The sequence below is a fragment of the Antennarius striatus genome, chromosome 23 (assembly GCF_040054535.1).
Source record: "Antennarius striatus isolate MH-2024 chromosome 23, ASM4005453v1, whole genome shotgun sequence".
Classification (NCBI taxonomy): Eukaryota; Metazoa; Chordata; class Actinopteri; order Lophiiformes; family Antennariidae; genus Antennarius; species Antennarius striatus.
In genome coordinates, this window is record NC_090798.1 from 2,079,037 (window position 1) to 2,101,216 (window position 22,180).

At 40.8% G+C, this 22,180-nt stretch overlaps 1 protein-coding gene across 1 annotated transcript; it reads left to right on the forward strand.

Moving 5' to 3' along the window:
* The first annotated feature begins 821 nt into the window (after window positions 1–821).
* On the forward strand, window positions 822–21,224 carry vax2 (ventral anterior homeobox 2). The gene is made up of 4 exons (XM_068308286.1): window positions 822–1,183; window positions 1,490–1,862; window positions 5,374–5,561; window positions 17,096–21,224. Exons 2-4 carry the CDS (start codon window positions 1,628–1,630, stop codon window positions 17,600–17,602), a joined length of 930 nt encoding a protein of 309 aa, XP_068164387.1. The 5' UTR covers window positions 822–1,183; window positions 1,490–1,627; the 3' UTR covers window positions 17,603–21,224.
* The last annotated feature ends 956 nt before the right edge of the window (window positions 21,225–22,180 follow it).

Below are 22,180 nucleotides of genomic sequence, written 5' to 3' on the forward strand. Positions count from 1 at the left end.
AAGGACCCCCACACTCTCTTAAAATCAGTGTTTCAAGATCCGAGTCTATTATATCAAGACAGCATGGTGGACAAAATTAAAGGGACACCTGTTGAATCTGTTTGAATCGGATCCAGATGCGTAAATAGAGACTATATGTGTGTGTTTTGCTTTTTACTTCTTGCTGATGTCTTATTTTAGGTCTTATTTTAGGCTGTTACACACATTTAAATTTCTAGATCTCCTTAATACAAATGATAAATTTAATATATTGGAATGTAATCCACGTTTTTGCTCTACACAATGTAAACAAACCTCTGAAACGGGATTTTAGGTGTCATATTTCCCATGCAGAAAGACGCACCTACAATATTTCATGAGATTTAAATCATAAATTATTTAATTGGCTCATATATCAGTAAAAATCAGCGCCTGGGATAAGATTTTCCAAACTGGAGGGACATCATTTAACTTTAACCTTTCCCCCAGTAGTTCGGAGGTGCCGCCTCTATACCGTGCGCCTTTGCGCAGAGTTCAGAGTTCATCCGTGAATCCAGAGGAAGTCATCGGAGTCTGCGATAAAAGTGGGGGGGGGGGAACCCGCTCTGCGCATCGTTTGCGTCTTTTCTGGATCGGAATAGCGGAATATTGCGCACAAAACCATCGTCTCAAGCCTCCGCGCCTGATCCCCGATCTGCATACCGATCATCCTCTTGTCAAAAACGTGCCCTGACCCAACGGACCAATCGGCGACGACGTTGCGTGGACAGGATATGACGTGTGCGGTTCTTGCCTAGTAAAGTGCAACCGTGCCACCACAAACATAATCCCGCAACATCCCTCCTCTGTTGGTGGTGGAGGGCAGGGCGCATCAGATCCCATCCGGCTCGGGACGCGAATGTTTTGCGCTCTTCACCCAAATTACGCAAAGTGACAAGAGCGCTCCAGACTTTATTTGCGAGCAAATGTGACCCATTCACATTTCACTGTTCCCCTCCTGCAGGGTTTCAACACAGACATCTTTTTCTTGTGGGTTCAAAAGCAGAAGACCCCCCTCTTTTTAATGGTGCAACCTCCACCCCCCTCCCTACCAGTCAATTCCAGGATTCGCAGACGCGGTCGATCCGTCCGGGGGTTGAAGTAACAGGCTGCAGCTGCTTTGGACGCACCGGGAGAAACTTTCCTCCCCCTGGCCCAGCGCACGGTGAAGTGTGACCGCGGCTGTGTGTGTGTCTGTGTGTGTGTGTGTCCGTCGTGCGCAGTGTGTGTTCGTGTTTCTTCCACAGTTCTGGTTGCCCCCCTTCCAGGCTGCACAATGCATTTCTTGTACACCTCTTGGCTGCTATAGCTAGATCAGGATCCCGAGATTAGTCGAATCCCTTCTCCTGTTGTCTCAGTTTGGACTCCGGGCCGCGCGTCATGACGCGACACCTGAAGCGCACGCCGGTCCGCGTTCAGGACCGCATGGCTCACTTGTAACTGGATCTACTTTTTTTTTTATCCGAGGAAGAGAAGGGGGGCATGCTCTCCTCGTCTCTGGAGAACACTTGCAAAGAGGAGAAGAAAGTAAAAGGAAGAGGGTGAGCAGCAACAGCAGCAGCGACAGGAGGAAGGACGGACAGATCATCTCAGAGAGTCGAACCTGTAGATGTTCGATCAGGCCACGACTATGGGCGATGGGAACCACCGTTGTGGACCCAACCCGCTGTGCCCGGACCGGATGGAGACCAAGTGCCGCACCGAGATCGGGAGCCGGTCCCCGATCCAGAGCTCCACCGACACCCCGGGGACCTCAGCGTCCACACCGACGTCCTCCAGCGAAGACGGACACGACAAACTTTTAGGAGTGGACCCCGACTACTGTCGGAGGATTTTAGTGAGGGGTAAGTGCATGAAAAAACTGTTTAAACTTGTGCGTAAATCTGGACCTCAAACTGGAAAATGTCTCTTTTATATAGCTGCTTTTATTTTAAACTCAATTAGAGAACAGAGAGCAACAACAAAAAAAACCCAAAAACAAATTATAGGCGTCAGGTCTGGCCCTGTTAGGTTTAATAATATGAAAGATGACAAATATAATAAATAAAAAAATCTGGAGCCGAATATAATAAGGTGGTGTCTTGTCTTGAACTGACATATAATAATAGTGTTATAGATGTAAAATAATTCAATTTATTGGTTTAAAACACATCATCTGGTGAAGGTTTAGCGACATTTTTAAACGCCTGATGTGACACAATAGATTTTTGGACACCGGACCACACCCGAAAAAATGGATTTAAAATAAGATTCACACTGTAATAATAATAATAATAAAAATATAAACAGCAGAGAATATAGTCGTGAGGCTTAAAAAATAAAAATATGTGTTATTCTAACTCATTATTTCAGATTTGGAAAAGAAAACAAAGGAAATTTTTCATGACGTTCAGGTGAAATTCACCCCTCGAGGCGGTTGTGTCACTTTTATGAAAGAAACACAGACATTTTGTGTGTGTGTGTGTGTGTGTGTGTGTGTGTGTGTGTGTGTGTGTGTGTGTGTGTGTGTGTGTGTGTGTGTGTGTGTGTGTGTGTGTGTGTGTGATTACTCGTCAATCACTGATTGCCTTTGTGTGCCACCGTTATGTTGATGAACGTCAGAATAATATTGGATTCTACATTATGGGGTGTCCACGCCCTCCCGTAGGAGGCCTGCAGGTTGTGGACGACACACACACACGCGCACACACAGACACACACACACACACAAACACACACACACACACACACACACACACACACACACACACACACACACACAGGAAATGAAGAGAAAATCACATAACAGATTTTTTCCTGTCGTTATTTTATTTTTTATTCTGTATTATGAGCCTTTAGGTGAATTTCCTGCTATTTTAAAATAATCTGAACGTTTGTGTTTGAGCTCGATCAATTCTAGAGTCTTAAATCGCTGTCTTGAATGTGTTTCAGTGAAGCTAAACAAAGTTGTGTGAATTTGGAAGGATGTCATATTTTACTGAGATAAATAAATATTTTTGTCTCCTCCTTTTAGGTTATTTACATCTGCAATATTTGCAAACAGGTGGTGGTTATTGTTTCTTGTTATTGTCTGATTCTTCAGAATCTGGGGTTTGAATATGAATTTCGAGACAAAGGGAAAAAAGATGAAATAAATTGTAGTTGGTATTTTTGCGCAGCGCTTGGAGACTTTTTGTCTTTAACGCAGAATTAACGTGTCGATGTTTGTGGGTGTTTTACGCCTTTCAGCGTCCAGTAGTGGCCGATAGAAGCTGCTCGTTTAGCCTGAGAATAATGAAATTAATGGAGGAAAGATCCATTCTAAGTAGCAGTGGATGAGCAGCGAATATAATACGGAGAGTAAAAAAATAGATAAATAAATGCAAACGACCTGCTCTGCCTTGGATCTCGTTCATTAGGCCTGTATTGTTGGCTGTTACGTTATTATTTTGTGTGTGTATTGCTGATATAATAATCATGGACTCTTAAGCTTACAGTTATATCTGTTACTTTTAAAAATAAATCCCTCCATCTGATCACACACTCTGATCAGTTCATGAATTCTCCGTCCAAACCTGTGAATGATCACCTCAGCAGTTTGTTGCATTAGTCGGTGCAGAAGGACGTTTATCCGTGGAGATGTTCACGTCTCAAAGACCGAGCTACGCTTGCAGGGTCGGGATTTGTTTTCGAAGACGAGTTCTGTTGCTCTTGTTTTCCAAGGAGAGGTCATGGAGAGGTCAGCAGGTCGGCGTCCTGCTCTTTCTTCACGCTGCGTAAATGTTTCCATTATTTCAAGATGCCGTTTTTATTCCACCCGTCCAATGGAGAGAGTTTCCCAGTAAATACATGCTGCTATTTATCTGTTTATCAGGGGGTGGAGTGTTGGAGACTCGTTAAGCAAAGCTCTTCTGGTGCGTAAAGATGGAACCGACTCAAGCGTTTCATTACGCAGTCAGGTCCTGCAGCCTAACCAAATAGAGAATAACTTTCCACATCCGTGTGATTTAAATAACTGCTTAGTAACGATTAGGACGCACAACAGATGGGTTTTCATTCACTATTTTAATTCCCCTTTCCATGTATTTCCATCCGCATGTTATAGTTTTTTTTTAACCCCTTCAGTAGGATGAAAAATCACTCGAATTCAGGATGACATGTTTCATTGCTGCCGGTAATATATGCTTTTATGGTTAAAATAAATAAATATGTAACGCATTTAATAAGTTTACTGTAGATTTACTGTTTTGGTTGTCTTCCTATAAAACGCCATGGACGGGGTGTTTCAATCGGTTTTGTTTCATATTTAATTCAAGGTTCTTCATGTTTTATTTGCTTGCATATTTTATGACTTTAAAATCCTGCACAAAGAGGAGGTTTTGGTTTAATCCGCGCTTCGTTTGAATTGGGAACGTGTTTAACTAATATTTATTGTGCAAAATAGGCTCCTCCCTCCCTCAAATTATAATTACAAAATATATAAAGTATTAAAAAACTGAGATTTTGATTCCAGGACAGGATGCTAAGTCTGACCAATACACCCCTGAATAAAATAATTTTTATTTACTAAATTTTTAAAAATTCGTCTGTGTTTTTGTTTCTCAGAATTAGCCCCAATCACCAGGTTTTTGGGAAAAACTTCACTGAAACAAATGATGTAACATCAGCAGAAGATATAATTAAACTTTGAATACATTTTCTGAATACGACAGTGGGTTTACATTCAGTGGGAACAGTCGGCCGCTCTTCCACGACAGCTGTACTCAAATTGGGGCATTACGCGCAAAAAATTACGACCTGTCCATATTTTCCACAACGCTGCTCCCTTAAAGCCTCAACTATAGAAGTCTAGATGCAAATTTGTGAATTGAAGAATGTTGATTTATGGAAGATGGAAGACATTTCCATTCTCTGAACGATCAAATGTCGTTTAGTTTGTATGAGGAGCCACGCCTTTCATTTACCCGTCTGGGTACCGTTGACCATGAGCTTGGACAAAAAAAAAAAAAGAAAGAAAGAAAGAAAAACAAATAAACTGAATATGGATCGAAGATGTGGACAAAGTTTTATTATGAGCACGATCATTTAAGCACAGTTACAGAAAAATGTAAGGCCTATATGTTCCTGCTACTGTTATTTCCATACTGTGTATTTAATGGCCACGCAGCTTTTTCCCAGGTGTGTTTAAACTCATTGTATTCTAGAAGAACCCACTGCATCTGTGTGGGGACCACGGATTCGCACCAGTCAAAAGCTTTTTTTTTTTTTTTTTAGTTTAAACTTACAGAAGAAAAATTATAGAATAATCAATAATAATATTCTGGTTAAAATCGTTCAGAACATGTTGTAACACTTGGTGGTTTTCCTCCCACCCAGACGCCAAAGGCACCATCCGGGAGATCGTGCTGCCGAAGGGCCTCGACCTGGACCGGCCGAAGCGCACCCGGACCTCCTTCACGGCCGAGCAGCTGTACCGACTGGAGCTGGAGTTCCAGCGGTGCCAGTACGTCGTGGGTCGGGAGCGAACCGAGCTCGCCAGACAGCTGAACCTATCAGAAACACAGGTAAGAGGACGTGATGACGTCAGCACGCAAATGCTAATGCTAATGAGAAGAGACATATTAATGAATAAAGGCTCGTTAGCTTTAGCTAATTTTTTGTTGAGCTAGAAGCGTCCGAATTCAAGCTAACGCTTTAGCATGTTTCAAGGCTAAACTACAGATATTTTTTTATTATTTTAAATTTTTGTTTGTTTGTATTTTAGCAGTGTTTCACGCTAAATAACATTAAATAAATAATTTAAAATTAATTATTCATTATTGTGTATGGGGGGGGCGTTTAATTGACTTCCTAACCAATCAGAGGGGAGGAGCAGAAGCGCTGCCCCGCCCTAATGCTCTTCTCTTCCGGTCACTGACTTCCTGTTTCTGAATCCATGTTTAAAGTGCAAAATCCCCCAGTGTTGGATTTTAATTTACACTAATGATAAAGTCACCCGTAAATAAACCTTAGATGTTTGATTTTGCCCCAGTTAGTCCGTTTTCTCAGAAGTCATAAGCTGCAGCTTGATTAATGAATACATATGCCTTTAAAAAAATAAAAAAATGTGTCCTCAGCAGCACAATAAAAAAAATCCAAACTGAGTAAATATTGACGCCTCTCTACTTCCAACGTGACACACCTGCAGTCATAATATTTAGCCGTCTGTGTGTTTGCGTCATGTTAGAATAAATCGTCCTGCCGGGGAGGGGCCCGTCCGGGCTCCTGCACCAATATTTCATGGCACTCATTCATCGACCCCGCGCTTCATTCAAATTTTCCTGCAGCGCTCCGAGCCCATCCCCTTTGTTTTTATTGTGCGCGTCACCGCTTCCACATGACGCAGGGAGAGGAGTCTGGATTGGACGCGTTCTGTCTCATTCAGACTCATTCCGCAGTCCTGATGATCTGCTGAACCGCAGATCTCAAGTGTGCCAGAGCAAATTTGCTTTTTAAACTACAGGAAAATGTTTTACTAAATACTAGGAAAGATCCAGATCTCATACAGTCGCACAGATTTCAACGAACAGACCTTTAGGTGATCCATCGAGCCACATTTTAAGTACGCGCACTGGTGTATCCTGTAAATCCCACCTGTAATATTTAACATTTGGGAATTTGGATGTGATTTTATGAATTTATTTGGAGTACTATGAGGTGTTTTTATTTCGAACCCAAACCTGCAGGCATTAGTAGTTAGTCGTCCCCTTGGCCTGTTGCAGGAGTCTTCAGATCGAACGTATTATCGGTCTCAGGTGCGCTCGATGCACCGTAAATAACAAGGAGATCTGCAGTCTGCCGTAAAACAGGCATTTCATATGAAATTAGTTGCAAAAATATTTACACAAAACTTTCTAAATAGGTTTAAGAAATTATTTCTCCATTGTATAGCAACAAGTCAAAATACGACTCCCTGACTTTGAATGCCAGTAATTTGAACTACATTATTACTATTATTATTATTATTATTATTATTATTATTATTATTATTATTATTATTATTATTATTATTATTATTACTATTATTATTACTATTATTATTTTGATGAATATTCTAGAAAAAAAACAGTTATTTGTTTCTTTCAGGATTTATTTAAATAACTTTTGAAAGTAAGTTCCTGAATTTGTCGGCCAACAGAAGCAGAACATTTCCAGCTTCAATCAGGTCATTATTATCTGCTATATAGTGAATTTGAATCCTAAAATGATCCTGAATATTACTTGAGTCCAGATCAGACTCGGATTTATTCTAGATCTGAGAATGCCATTTTGAGATTCTTACCCGAGTATTTATTATCCATATAATTACAAGCAGAAATCTATCAACTGACCTAATTATTAAATGTTAAATAGTCCTTTATAATCTAAAATCACCTAAATATAACGAACTGCTCCGGCCCATTCCTCTCCAAATTACTTTGTGAATAAATATTCTCAGTAATAAAGCATTCCCTGTATGTTAGAGCTAAAATAAATCATAAAATATCGAATATTTCTCCTAAAAAACAATCTTAATTTATTCTGAGACAATACCAACATCAAATGAGTAGTATGTTGCAAGTTTCGAGGACTTAATTCGATTTCGGTGTTAAAAACAAAACAAAACAAAACGAAAAACTTGTTGCATCAACTTTACGCATCATCAATGTGGAGCAGAGAAACCACAAACACACACACACACACACACACACACACACACACACACACACACACACACACACACACAGATGATTGGAGGGAGGTGTGTGTATGTGTGGATTTGGGAACACAGAGCAGCCACTGTGTCTCTCATTAGTGCTGACACTAGGGGTGTTAATGGGGGGGCCCCAGTTTCCTGCTGCTGCTGAGGAGACGCAGGTGATTGGCTGAACGAGGGCGCCTGAAAACGGCCTGACCTTCAAGTGAGAAGAAAATGTAAATAATAAAATTCTCCGCATTAATGGCGTGAAATATTCATCCCGGTGCTCTGAAATGTCTCATCGCTGCGCGCTATTGAAGCAGCTTTTAAGCCTGATCGAAAGGCTTTTAGTTGGCTTATTTTTCCATTGTGGCGTTTTTATGTCTTTAATCAAATTCGCCATTCAAGGCCAATCAGAAAATAAAGATGGAAGCTCTCCAAGTTGAAGGCCCATTTAAGAGACTTGTTTGTTTCCTGGTTTCCACACTGATGTTTTCAGTTCAGCGTTCAATGCTTTCAGAAACTATTTTGATTTCCACATTAAAGACCACTGGGTTTAAAAGACGCTCCATTAGCCCTTTGTTATTTAGTTTTATTTATTTTCTTCCACCTTTTAATGTCTATTCAGAAGAATCTATCTATCTATCTATCTATCTATCTATCTATCTATCTATCTATCTATCTATCTATCTATCTATCTATCTATCTATCTATCTATCTATTAAAGCATCATATTTGTTAATCAATTTTTCAGTAATTTAGTCATTAAAAGAAATGAAATATGTGCGTTAGTTTTCCATTCATCTAAACTCTGAACGCTAACGGGGTGCGTTCGATCCATTTTTGGCAGAAAAATTTTATATAAAATGTCCCCTTTAAAAGAAAACCCCCCAACAACTCAAAACGTCTCTATTTTAAACAACACATCGTTAGACGCTTATAAAAGTTAATAAACGTGGCCGGCCTTCATATCTTTGACCGAAACGCCAATTCTAATTGCAGGAATATGAGAGGCTGGATCATTAAGTGTTTTTTAACTATGTTTGGGGATTTGGTCATTGACCCATGGTGTAACTAACTAATTGGTCAGGTATTCAAACTGATCACGCAATGAGGCAGCATTAGAAACACACACACACACACACACACACACACACACACACACACACACACACACACACACACACACACACACACACACACACACACGGACGCACGGACGCACGCACGGACGCACGCACGCAAAACGCTAAATGAGGGCCTAAACGCATCTAATGAGTCCATGACTAAAAAGAAAGCGCATCATTTGATTACTAAAATTATTCGATTTAACCAAAGAATCTTTAAGATACATAAAAGTTGGGTTAGACTAAAAATAAAACTTTTAAAACAAAAGTTAAAACATTAAAATATTGGTTTAACTTCTCGTACTTTGATGTTTCCTTGTTAAAACTGACCGAATTACTCTTTTCTTCTTCCTTTCTGTCGGTAACTGAAACAGCACAAAAACGCTGTTCATGAAATATAGCGATACTTTAATGAGATCGAACATAATTCATGATTATTTAAATTATATCATGACCGCACGCCTTTTTTGGTTGGGATTAAATATTTAAATTTTGGCAGATATGATGCAAAGAAGGGTAGAGAAACTCAAGAGAAGGGGGAACTTTTATTAATTTATTTTACTAACTTTGAACAAACTTCGAACCTGTAATTTAATCTCCATCCGACATCAAAAACTTCAGCGTTTAATGTTGACCACGTGACAGCAGCTCCGTCAAATCGTTGCGCCGTTACTCGCGTAACTGAGTAATCGAGTACGAGCCGCGAGCTCCCGGCAGGTGTCTCCCCGCCCCAACGTAACGCAACAGGAGGGGCACGAGACACTGACGCATGCGCACGTCAACATCAAAGCCCCCCCCAGTTTGTTTTGAGTTACCTTTTATGGTCAGTGCGTACAAAGGACACTATGGATGGACGTCCACCTCAGCTTTTATTTTGAAGGTATGTGGCATTTACGTGCATCGGGATATTTTTTATTTCAATTATTGGTGGGGAAAAATACTATAACAGTTCAACTGAATCTGTATTTTTATGTCAAAAACTGTTTTTTGTTTGCTTATCAAGCTCAAGAACATGTTTATCCAGATTTCCTTCACTTCTCCAGACTATAAATCTTTCAAAATTCTTTTTTTTTCTTTTTGCACAAGAACTTCAGACATTCTTGAAGTGTCCTGGTGACTCCGGCTCACCATGCTGTGTGGTCATTTTAAGCTCCTCCACAATCCTGACTAGAGCGCAGCTGACGTATATTGTATCAGTCTATTGTTGTGTGCAGCTCTTCCATGGAGAAGCCATAGATTTAATGGTCTCTGGGCTGCGTTAAACTGGTTTAATCCTGCGGCAAAATGGGGGAGAAAGGGCGCACGTTTAATCTTTAATGTGTTGCTGACTAAATAAGGCACAGATGTGGGGAAATGTTTTCTTTTGTTTTCCTTTTCTCCTCATAATTGATTGAATTTTACTTAGGGATGTAATTTTAAATTGAAAAGTGACACAAATTTGAAAATCCACAACCAAGATGTTTGTTTTTAGACAAGAAAGTTGTCTGATTTTAAAAAAGAGTGGGGACTGGTCATTAACTATTAATTTCCTGTGAAACGACTACAAGCAAAACGTAGTATTATTGTACTTTATTGTGAAAGGATCATCCATACAAGTCCATCTATCTGGATCCAGAACTTTTTAAATAAAGCCTTTACCAAGGCAGAAATTTATAGGATGTTTGTCTTTTAACTTTATGGATAATTAATACAATGATTGGGCAAAACTGACTCGATGACATTGACATCAGATTTAGGGTCAGAGGTCAGACGAGGGTCATCATGGAACGGTTGTGTTTTAGGCACAAAGAGTTGGAATTTTTGGGGTTTGTGATCTTTAAGTGTGCAAAAATTCAGTGTCCCAATCCTGAACACTATTTCTGTGTTTTATATATGATTTAAGACCACAGGAGTTTGCTTTAGAACGCACAGGAAACAGTCCGTCTCACTGCTTTTAGTTTTCTAAACTCAGACTATCCTACATTTACAGAAGAACCAGGAGAAGTTCAACAGCCCAATTTAAGATGAGATCCTTAATGTTGTCGGGAATTTTCTTTTGCTACGACTGCCTTTAAAATAAATTCTATGAGTTAAATCCATACATATGTGAGTCGTTTGAGACAGAATGTATTATAGGAAGATATGAAGTTTAAGCATTGATTAAATATTGATTTCATGACACCCTTCCTCCTGCTGTGTTCTCCATCAAATGGACAAAATCCTTGATGGCAAACATCATTAAATGCAGTTTAGTGAGGGTGTGTCTTGTTGCTGCCTCAGGTCAAAGGTCAGTGTTGACCTCAGAACAAACATTATTACTGTTGGATTGTTTTATTGTGTAAATCATCTTTAAAGTTAAACAGATTGATACCCACTTCCTGTCAGTTTGCCACCACAGTTCTCTGTGGTTCTCTATCTGTGTGTTCATACAGTCAGTGTTCTGGTTGTGTGTGTTGTTGTCTGCGTCCTCTCCAGACAGGCCGTGTCTGGCCGCCTGTCTGGAGTGTGGAGGACCCGGCGATGACGTTACTACCGGAACAGATGCAGCAAAGAGGCCTCTGCACAGAGCCGGGATTGTTCCAAGAGTCCGAATAGAGAAAGAAATGGGAAGGGATGCAGACAGAGCGACACTTGTCGCCTTTGTGCCTTCAGAGGAAATGTTTGGGTCTCGTGTTGAGAGGAAACTGTGCGGTCTTTAATCTCCAGTGAGGACGAGAGTCGTCGTGTTCGACTCGCCGACGGGCGGAAAGAAACGTGCGAGTCTCCGAGGAGCTGATCAGATCATCAGAAACATAATAGAAGTCAAGTTGTATATTTGTATGTATGTGTATGTGTGTGTGTGTGTGTGTGTGTGTGTGTGTGAGAGACCAACATTTACCATCAGGTAAATGTTAAATTGATGAAACTGAGAGATTACCTTTTCTGTGAGCTAACAACCACCTGTCAGGAGAAACACAAACATTCCTCCTTTTTAAAAAAAAATAAAAAAAAATAAAAAAATTATATTTATATATATTTTTATACTATACTAAAAAAAAAAGGACACATCTACTCAAAATACTGTTGTGGAGGAGTTTCAAGTGCTAAATAAACAGTGATAATAATGGAATTTTGGGATCTTGAAACACAAATGAAACATCAACACTTCAACACTTTCAGCTGGTTTTATCAAGTCTGCATGACAGAAAAGTAAAGTTAATATAAATACAATATTTATTTATTCATTCTGCACATCTTATTTATTTAATTATCCAGAATTCGTTGGTTTCTTTGGCAAACAGGTGAAGCACATCTCTTTACATTCCAACATCTGAGCAGAGAAGGTAAACCTGGTGGGCGGGGCTACAGAAAGGGGCGGGGCCGAGGCAGGGATGAAGGCTAGAGAAAGAGGTGGGCGTCCTAACAGTCCCAAGTGCTTTTGCGCTAAGGAGGATTAAGCAGCCATATCTACCAGCGATTCTATAAGACGGGGTTAACCCCCGGGTGAACCTGGCTGGACATGTGCTGCATTGATGGAACACTGGATTGGGTTTATTTGGTCAGTGTTAGGTGATTGCAGGAGGCGGGGTCAGCCGGTGGGTGGAGTCGATGGAGGGGCGGGGTTAGGAGGAGTGATGTGTTGGTGGTGATAGTGATAGAGGTTTAAAGGGGTGTGATGTAAGGAGATGGAAAGAAGCAGAAATGAAGAACCTGGCCTATGGAATTATAATCCAGATGACGATGGATTAAAAAAAAATATTTGAAAGAAAATGATGAGAGTTGTGGTTCATGATGGTTTTAAACGGTGCTTTTAAATAAATAATTCAGGTGCATAAATTGCAAAAAACAAAAAAACCTTTTTTCTTCAAATCCAACAAAATGATCCTGTAAAAGTAAACAAACGCAGCAGACACAAAACAAGAAAAACATAATTTAACCCACAAAACAGAGATTCCAATGGCAAAAAAGTAGAATAAAAATTATTTGACCAAAATTTTTTATTCTGATTTGTAAAAAAAAAACTTACAAATTTGTCTTTAAATGTGCCAAAAAAAATAGAATATCTTAAATTATAAACAAGGATTATATTATAAACAATTATAAACATCTTTTATGGTTATTTTTACTCAAGTCGCTCAGCGGTTGAACTTGAATTTACCCAAACGGCAGCTAATCTTCATCGGGGAGTAAAATCATTTAATCATAGTTGATTATCACACCTCTGATGTGTTGATCCATCAGGTTCAGCTGATCTCCTCTACAGTGGGGGCCAATAGTCTGTCTCATGCAGCTGGACACACGCCATTGGTCCATCATGTTACATATAGTTGGGTATCCATTGGACTGCTGCTATGGTCGCCATGGAAAAGCGTTTCCATTGTGTGCTGCTGCTCATCACATGCCTGGGATCAGAGGGTCTGAACGGGGTCGCAGCGGGAGCACCAAGAGGCCTGGGGGGGTGGGGGGGGTCACGGCCAGTGTGAAAGACACTCACCGGCTCGAGCGTCCTTCTTAAAGACTTTATGGGCCACAATCACTTTGCATTACAAGCAAATGATGCGATGTTTCAGCTAATGCTCTCTCCATCCTTTTGGTCGATTGAACAGAAACGAGATTAAACGCAGTAAATGTGACGTATGTGCAGAAGAGAAATGTGTCAGTGACGCGTTTAAGGTCGGGAGAAACAAAAGTCGGTGTTTTTTATGAAAAAAAACTAACCTAACACATATTTTTCTGGCCATCCGGGTCTGTAATTGGACTCAGTCTGATGTCACGGCGCTGCACAGATTATCTGATGTATTGAACACGCTGGGATTCCCTGGTTGATCTGCAAACCGGGTCCTGATCTGGCTTAACCTTTCCACTCCAGGCCCGGTTTGCCTGCCGCTGCGTTTGCAGCTGTCTGGATTCACAACGCAGGCTTCTGATTGGCTGACCTCTGCCCGACTGCCTGGTGTATTCATGCATACCGGCTTGATCACCTACCCCCCCACCCCACCCCATCATCCTTTCACGTATCCTCAACCTCTCCTCCACCTTTACTTCACAGATGTGTCCTCCTCCAGATAAAATGCTGCTGCAGGAAGGGAATTTCAAACAAATAGAACTCATAAATAACATAAATAATTAGTCAGAATACTCAAAGAGAATTGCAGTAAAATTAAATTTGACATAAAATCAATTCTAACTCATAAATTTCAGGTTTTTCTTGTGAATTTGCATGTATTTGCGTTTGTTTTCATTACAATAATTGTAGTTTTATTTCAAACTTCCATAAAACACTCATCTTTTCATTTAAAATCTGCAGCTATCAGCTGTTTCTGACGTCAACAGAAAGACACCATCATTTTTTACCGTATTCAAAACATATTATAAGACAGAACAGAAAAAAAAATTACAATAAATACTAGAAATAAATGAAGATTTTTTGGAGAAAAAAGACTTAAGAAACGAGTCAGTAACTTTTAAAACATGTTTCCAGATCTAAAAATTTAAATCTTAGCGCAGAGCAGTTTGTTCTTAAATGCAGTTCTTTATTTTATTACATTTAACGTTGAATCTGTAGATTTTTAACCATTTCAAGCCGTTTTCCATCAGGCTTTTCTCGCCCCTTTTTCCTTCTTACCTTTCGGTTTTGCCGCCCTCACCTGAGTTTTCACCTCCTTATCGATATCAGGGGTGGGGAGGGAAGCTTTACCACGGAATGCCCTGGTGCGGCGGGCCAGGGGGCAGGGGGGGGGGGTTTAGAAAGGGCGAGGCCGGGGCAAATGCAGGTCACACTCGATCCAGATTTCCCTCGGTAATCTCTGCCCCAGCTCTGAACCCTGGATCCCATTAAAAGGATTTACATCCAATAGTGTAGATGTACCGAAGGCAGCTTTGCTTTCTTCTCTTCTCATCATCCCACCCCCCACCCCCCACCTCCTAACCCCCCACCCACCCAGAATGAAATCCCTGTAAAACAGCAGAAAGCTTTTTTTCCTCCCCCCCTCAGCAATAGATAGGAGGTGTACGGTGTGAACTGATGAAGCCACGCCCACAGGATGGGGATGGAGAACAGGGATTGGTTGTTGTGAGGGTGTAGGGGGGGGGGGGGCATCTGTAGTGAAATCTTTTTATAGGTTATAGAGATGGTGTTTGTTAGATAACTAAATACAGACATGAAGCTACAGAGATAATTTCTGCTGCTCCCTCCCTCCCTGTTATCTCCATGCGCCCCCTCCCTCGGTGGGTCTGTCCGGTAAGACTTGCTGGTATAAGTATTCCTCTCTGAGCTGAGGGATCCTCTCCGATCCCATTATTCGTGTCGTGGTCAGTGGCTGAAACGATGATCTCACTTGTCCCGGCTGCCCGTTGAGCCCGACGCCACCGGCGACTGATACCATCGTTGGCAACGGCCGGGCCTGTCTCCACCCCCCCTCCCTCCACACACACACACACACACAAACAGACACACAAACGCACACACACAACCTACAACCGGCTTTGTTTGGCTCAACGGAAGGAGCAGCCTGTTAGCAGTTTTAGGAGATAAGCTTCAAACCGGTGCCAGCGGCTCCAGGGAGGACGGAGAAGGAACCCGAAGACCTTCTCTCCAGCGTGGCGACGTTTCAATTCCACTTTCTTTCTTTTCTTTTTTTTTTTCCTAACTCACATGTGTCAAACTCAAGGCCCCGGGGGGCCAAATGTGGCCCTCCACATCATTTTATGTGCCCTGTGAGAGCATAAAAGGTCAGAGTGTCTAAAAATAAATAGGTCAAAAGTGTGCTTTGACCAAAACTACATTTCCCACAATGCAGTATTTAAGTGACAAAAAAGTTTTGAACTAAGTTAACGTCCTAACTTGTGTCTGATGTTATTTTTCTTTATTCACTGGTTTGATCCTTGATTTGTTGGAGTTCTGTGGGTTTAATAAATAAATAAATATTCAGAATTATTTAACATTAAGGAGTAGTTACATTTATATTACATTATATTGAGTTACATTTAGTTACATTTATTAGTTACATCTGGCCTTTTGAGGCTGATGTGGCCCCCAGTAAAAATGAGTTTGACCCCCCCCCAAAAGTTCCCTGACTGAACGCTGTGTTTACTTTTATACCTTCATCCTGACTTCTTTTTATTGTTTGTGATTTATTGTGTTTGTCTGCAGTTCAGATGCTGCAGCAAAATTCATTTAAAAGTAAAATATTTTTTTTAAAAAGATTCCACAGAAGCAATTTCTTACAAAATAATCTGAATAATTCAACAGTTCTCAATTGAAAGAATTCCCACACATAGAAACGTGCCTGTCTTTAATTGTAATCCTGCACAATTATATTGTAAAGCCCCCCCCCCCCCACATTGCGTATGCATTAACCACTGCGCTGTACGGATGGTATCCATATTTCATGCGTGATTCCTCCCCAGCGGTGACTCTCCGTGCTGCGATCTAACGTGACCCCCCAGTGCCCTCTGATTACCATCTCGCCCCGCACCGACTTTTCTACACGCTATACATTAAAGCTGTGCAGTTGCCCATCAATTAAACATGTGGGGGTAAAAGGACGGGCAGAGTTCATCAGAGCTTCTCTCCATCTGCTGCGGTTGGCGTGACGACGGCGGTGAGCCGCCAGAAAGGAGTCGATATCTCCAGTTCTGCTCAATTTGTGCTTCGTCTGCTGCATTTTCCAGGAGTCTTTATTAAATTCTCTGTTCCCCCTCTGCTCTGATTTCACCCCCCGTCTCCCGGATGTGAGTTTCTAGCCTGGCGGGGGCCGTGAAGCGTGAGGTGAAGGAGGTAAAGTGCGAGGGAGCAGAAGTGATCGAATGTGCAGAGAGAAAAACATGGGAGGTGATCCGATGGGCCGGGCCTGGGGGGTCCAGCAGCTCCTCTCGTCCTGCGTGTCGTTCTGGTGTCACTGTCACGTGTAGCGTGTTCTCAGCGTCACGGCCGTCAGCAGGAAGAACTTCAGGCCTGCAAAAAGAACGTAGGAGGAACTCCAGCGTGTCGGAACGACACGGAGCTAAAAGTTAACTCATGAGATCTGAAGCGCTACAGCTGAACTAAGGTCTCAAACTAATTAACTAACTAGGTCTGAAACTAACTAGGTCTTAAACTATTTACTATTATTTATGTTATTTATGTTTGGACTGTATGTTTCACACCTATCCTGCTTTATGTGCTCTCTGTTGCCTCTTGGGGACTAATAAAGTTATTTGGATTTGAATTTGAATTTGAAGGAGCTGTAACCTCGTCTCTCTGATGTAACAGCATCAGACTGACTCTATTAAAAACCCTCTTCCTGCCCCCCAGGTGAAGGTTTGGTTCCAGAACCGCCGGACCAAACAGAAGAAGGACACCACCAAGGACTCCGACAAGCGCTCCTCCTCCACCAACGAATCCTTGGCCACCTGTAACATCCTGCGCCTCCTGGAGCAGGGACGCCTCCTGTCGGGCCCCGCCCCGCCACCCAACGCCCTGCTGGGGCCTCCGCCCCACCCCGCCCACAACGGCGCCTTGCTGAGCAGCTCGGGCGGCGGCAGGGGCTCCTCCACCTCGCCCGGCATCAGCAGCAGCACCCCCCCTTGCTCCCTACCGGGCGGGACGTTCGGGCTGTCGCTGCCCTCGCTGGGCGGCACCCCGCCGTCACCGCGGCTGGGGGTCCCGCCGCCGCACTCCCTGTGCTTCTCCATGCCGCTGCTAGGGGGCGCTCACCACGAACTGACGTCTGCCTACGGCTGCGGTTCCTCGGCCTTCGAGCCGTACATGCGGCTGGACAGGAAGGAGGCCGATTTAGGCGGGAAGAAGACGGTTTCCTAAGCGACGACTTCCTCTTTTTGAGGCCCTGAACTTGTCTCAAACTTTTTTTCCGTCAAACGTTCGCCGAGGAAAGCAACCTGGACAGATTAAAAAAATTTTTTTAGAAAAAATGACCAGGTCGCCTTTCTCTCCTCGCCATTTTACGCCACAAAACCGTGACACACTGACACAAAATGGTGATAAGGATGTGACGAAATAGACCCCGTCCCACGTGAAGAAAAAAAACAAAACAAAACAACCAACTTGTGAATTTTTTTGCTAAATCGTCTCGTGTGTGTCTGTTGTGTGTGAACCCTGACAGATGTTTTTATCGCCGCTCTCTTCGCAGTGGTTTCAAGTGACTCTTCACTTCTTTTTTTTTATGTCCAGTGAGTGTACGTATGTGTGTGTGTGTGTGTGTGTGTGTGTGTGTGTGTGTGTGTGTTTGCTTTTTCTTTCTCTATACAGGCCTTCATTCAATGTTCAGGTAAAAAAAAAATACACAAAAAAAACATACTTGACATGGACGGTTCAGGCCGGATCAGCATCTGAATGAAATGAAACAAGAGATTTTCAAACAGCAGTTTGTACACATTTTTTCGGGTAAATATTCCAGTTCAAGTGGCCATGTTTGATTTTTAGTTAATGTGCTTAAATCACTTAAAGAAACAGTGAAAAAAAAAAAAGAATAATATCAGTCTGTTTGGTGTCCGGCGGTAGTTTTTGTACAATTCTTTATTTGGTTGTGTTTGTGTATGAAATAACATGTAGGTAGGATCTGGACAAATAATGCAAAAATCACATATCTGGATCCCACAGTTTGATGGAAAAAAAAAACACAAGAAGAAAGACAAAACCTCCAAAGGATTGATGGATCAATAATGATGATGTCTGCATTAAGTTGAGGTCAGAAAGATTGATATTTAAACCTATAAAGGTCACGAAGGTTCAAGGGATAAGTTTCGAAAAAACAAGAGTTAAACATCGGATTTAGTGAATCCTAATTACAAAATTATTCGTCATTACAAAAAGAATGAACAACTTGAGGGTTGATTTAACCTTTTTGATCAAAAGTAATTGAATTAAAAGAGCATGATCTGATCTAAAACATGACACTTTTGCTGTTTCTACCTGAAAAGGCCTCATCAGATTGAGAAGGTATTTTTCATTGCAGCCTTTTAGGACTAATAGTGCAGTAAAAGCTGAGGAATCTGACGCTTTATGGTTTAACTGTCGCCTCCATTCATCGCAGGAATCTCTTTTGCATAAGCTGCAGTCTCACACATGCTAATGATTATATTATAATAACTCTAAAGACACTTATTTTTTCTTTAAGTTGTTCTTTGTGTTTACTTCCTGTTTGTTTAGAGCGACCTCACCCTCAACCTGTCTTAAAAATGAAAATGACTTCCTTTGCTTTGCCCTTCAATGAAAGCACTTTATGTAGGTTGTCGAAAAAAACCTCCCAGCTTTCACAATTTCTAGTTAGTTCTTACAAAGTTGTTTTTGTAGAATTTAAAAGTGATTTCTGTCAGCTAAATTTTGAATCGATTGATTTGAACCGGAAATAATCCACTGTGAGATGTGGTTTTTTTTGTGAATCTTGACAACATATTCATGCAGTGTAGGTGCTGCATTTTTCACCGTGAAGTGATTCGGGTTTCCTTTTTGGAAAAATCAATCTCAATCTAAGAGAATCTGGAACAGATTGCCCTTAATTTAAGCCAGTCAGATGGGTTCAAGTCCCTTTTTTTCTAATTCTGGTTCCTGCTGCTGTTCATTCCCTCCTCCCATCCTGCTAATGCATCCATTCCAGGTCTTTTCACATTTTGAACTCTAATACTCTTCATCCATCTCTTTTTCTCACATTCCCTGACATCGATAATAAAAAAGAAATTAAAGAAAGACCCACCTAAGACATCAAATTAAAAAAAAACCCCTGCTCTGCCAGGCCGCGTCTGAAACATTCAAGCAGCTTTTCCAGCTGCAGATCCGTTTTCCTCGGCGAGTGCACCGAGAGGTTCTGACCTATTAAACTCCCCGTCTTGTCGGCTCGCTGGGCCTTTTTGCACCTGCGTAGCCGCGGCCGCTAGCAGGTGATTTGTTGTTGTTGTGTTCAGACCCCAGCGGCGCTGCAAACACCCCCTGTTATCCACTCACCAATCTTTGCAGCAGCGCACCTGCGCTGTTGTCGAACACTATTATTTTCTATAAGCACCATCCATAATTCATACAGCGCGGCATCAAATATTGAGCAGAGAGATGGAGCTGAGAGGTCAGGAGGCTCGCTTCTCCCTTTCGCTTACAAACAGGCCTTTGCTTCCCTTTTTTTCTCCCCCAAAAATGCTTTTGCAGCTGAAAATGTTGATTTTTTTTTGATTTTTTTGGTTTCAACTCTTCCTGCAACTCCCTCTCGCCCTGTCGTTTTTTTTCCTGCAACATGAGAAAAATATGATTTTGTAGTTTCATCTTTTTTCCTTTTTATTTTCAGTTGCACACTTTTCTGTTTTCTTTTTTTTTTTTTTCCACCTCAAGCTGAGGGAAAGTGTCGCTTTTATTGTGCAATTTGTGACATCTTGCACTTGTTTTTCTGTTACCGCCACATCAGGGAAAATCAAGGGGCCTCCTTGTGGCCCCCCGATTACTCTGGTGGGGTGAAGTACTTTTTGAGATTTTCCTTTTTTATCTTAGAAAATGAACTGTTTCTGCTTGATTTACATTTTTTTCTTTATGCAGAGAAAGGTCCTGCAAAGGCCACAACTTGTTTTTTTGTTTTTTTTGTTTTTTTGTAAGCAGTAAATACTTAATGTCAAGCTAACGGGACCAGCTACTACTTATGTGGAAACAAACTGTACATATACATAAATTTATAAATGAATATATATGAATGGGTCTTTGCACAAGTTATCTCCACATCCGCTCCATGTGATTTTTAAACAGGAAAAAAACAAAACAAAAATACGCTGGATGATTTAGGAAAAAAAAAAAAGTCTTTATATATGCTTTACTTTTCTTTGTCTCATTAACATTTTGCACTTATTTAAAGAGGCTTACTTCTGTTTTCTGGGCTGTTAGAGCTGTTTTCACGCTCGGGCCAAGATATTGTACCATATGTACATGTATTTTTATTCATATGCATATAAATATATGTCTACGTAATTTGCCTGCTGTGTTGTTGTTTTTTTCATTCACACAAATCTGAGATGCGACCGTTTTTGACTTGATCGAGAAAAAAGTTGTTTGAGCTTTTGAAGCGCTGTAAAAGATGTGTGTGATATGAATCAGAAAGCTATTGGAGTAAACAGCTATTAGAGGGAGAAAATAGAGGGTTTTTTTTCTGCATGTAGCCACTCAACAAAAATTACGAACATGATTGACGTCTTGATGTCAGAGCGTTTTCTATTCATGAGAGGGTTTTCAGGCTTTTCTTTGATTGCTCTCAGCTTTATTAAAAACCTTGACGCCTTTGTCCTTCGCCTCAATGTGGCAAAAAGAACGAAAAGCGGTGGGCATTTTTGCCTTTACAAGTTTTTCTGTGGCGGAATTGACTTTAAATACTTTGCTGCTTTTTTTTAATTTTTTTTTTTTAATTCTGTTTTGCATAGCGTTACACAAAGCTTGAAATTAATGTCTCCTTTGGGACATTAATTGGATGAAAATATGAGAATATGCTTCACACAAATGTGGAATGACTCTTCTATTCTCCTTTTCTTGTCTGTGAGAAATAAATCTGATATTTTAATGCAATGCAAGTATTTTATTCAAATGAAAAAAAAAATATTCAAAGATGGTAGGATTTTAGAGTGGACTAGATGAAATGACTTCATTTAGAAGTGATTAGAGTCTGTTCTACCGGATCCATCTGCACATCCCGGGGAAAAAAAAGACACGCAAATAGTTTTAAAGTAAAAAAATTTAAAATGTAAATATGCCAGATGTGAGTAAGAGCCCATTTGGACTAAAAGGTTCCAAAGTTGTCACTGTGACTTTTTCACTAATGACAGAAAGAAGAAGAGGGTAGAGTGGATGCTAATTCACCTGTAAAACATGATTTATCTTCATCCAGAATGCATCCAGTCCATCACAAAGTAATGACAGCACTGCTGCCAAGTAACTAAATATATTTATAGAGTACTCCAATACAAGTTTGAGAGTCTGAACGCTAAAAGAGTTCCATTTTCTACATTTTTAAGTGCAGTTCAATATCAGAATTTCATTCATGCATACAAAATGTAATCACTACATTAGTTTTTATGTATTTGTACCTTGTTATTTAGGAAAACATTATAGCTCCACCTTTATTAGCTGCAACAGCAAAGTTATTTCATCAATAAAAAATAATCTAATGATATTAATTGTTTGAAAACTGCAAAATACTGTACATATATTTTGATGCCAAACATTTTTACATCTTCTTTGCAAAACTATCGCAAAACTATCACTAAAAAGTGTTAATAATCCTGTTGATCCGTGCGCCAGTTACACCACTTTGATGATTTCTTACCAAAACTCCACAAAATGACACGTCAGATGAAGAATAATCTTCAGAACAAGTCATGTGTAGGATTTAGCAAGCTGCAAAAGTAACACACTGCATAT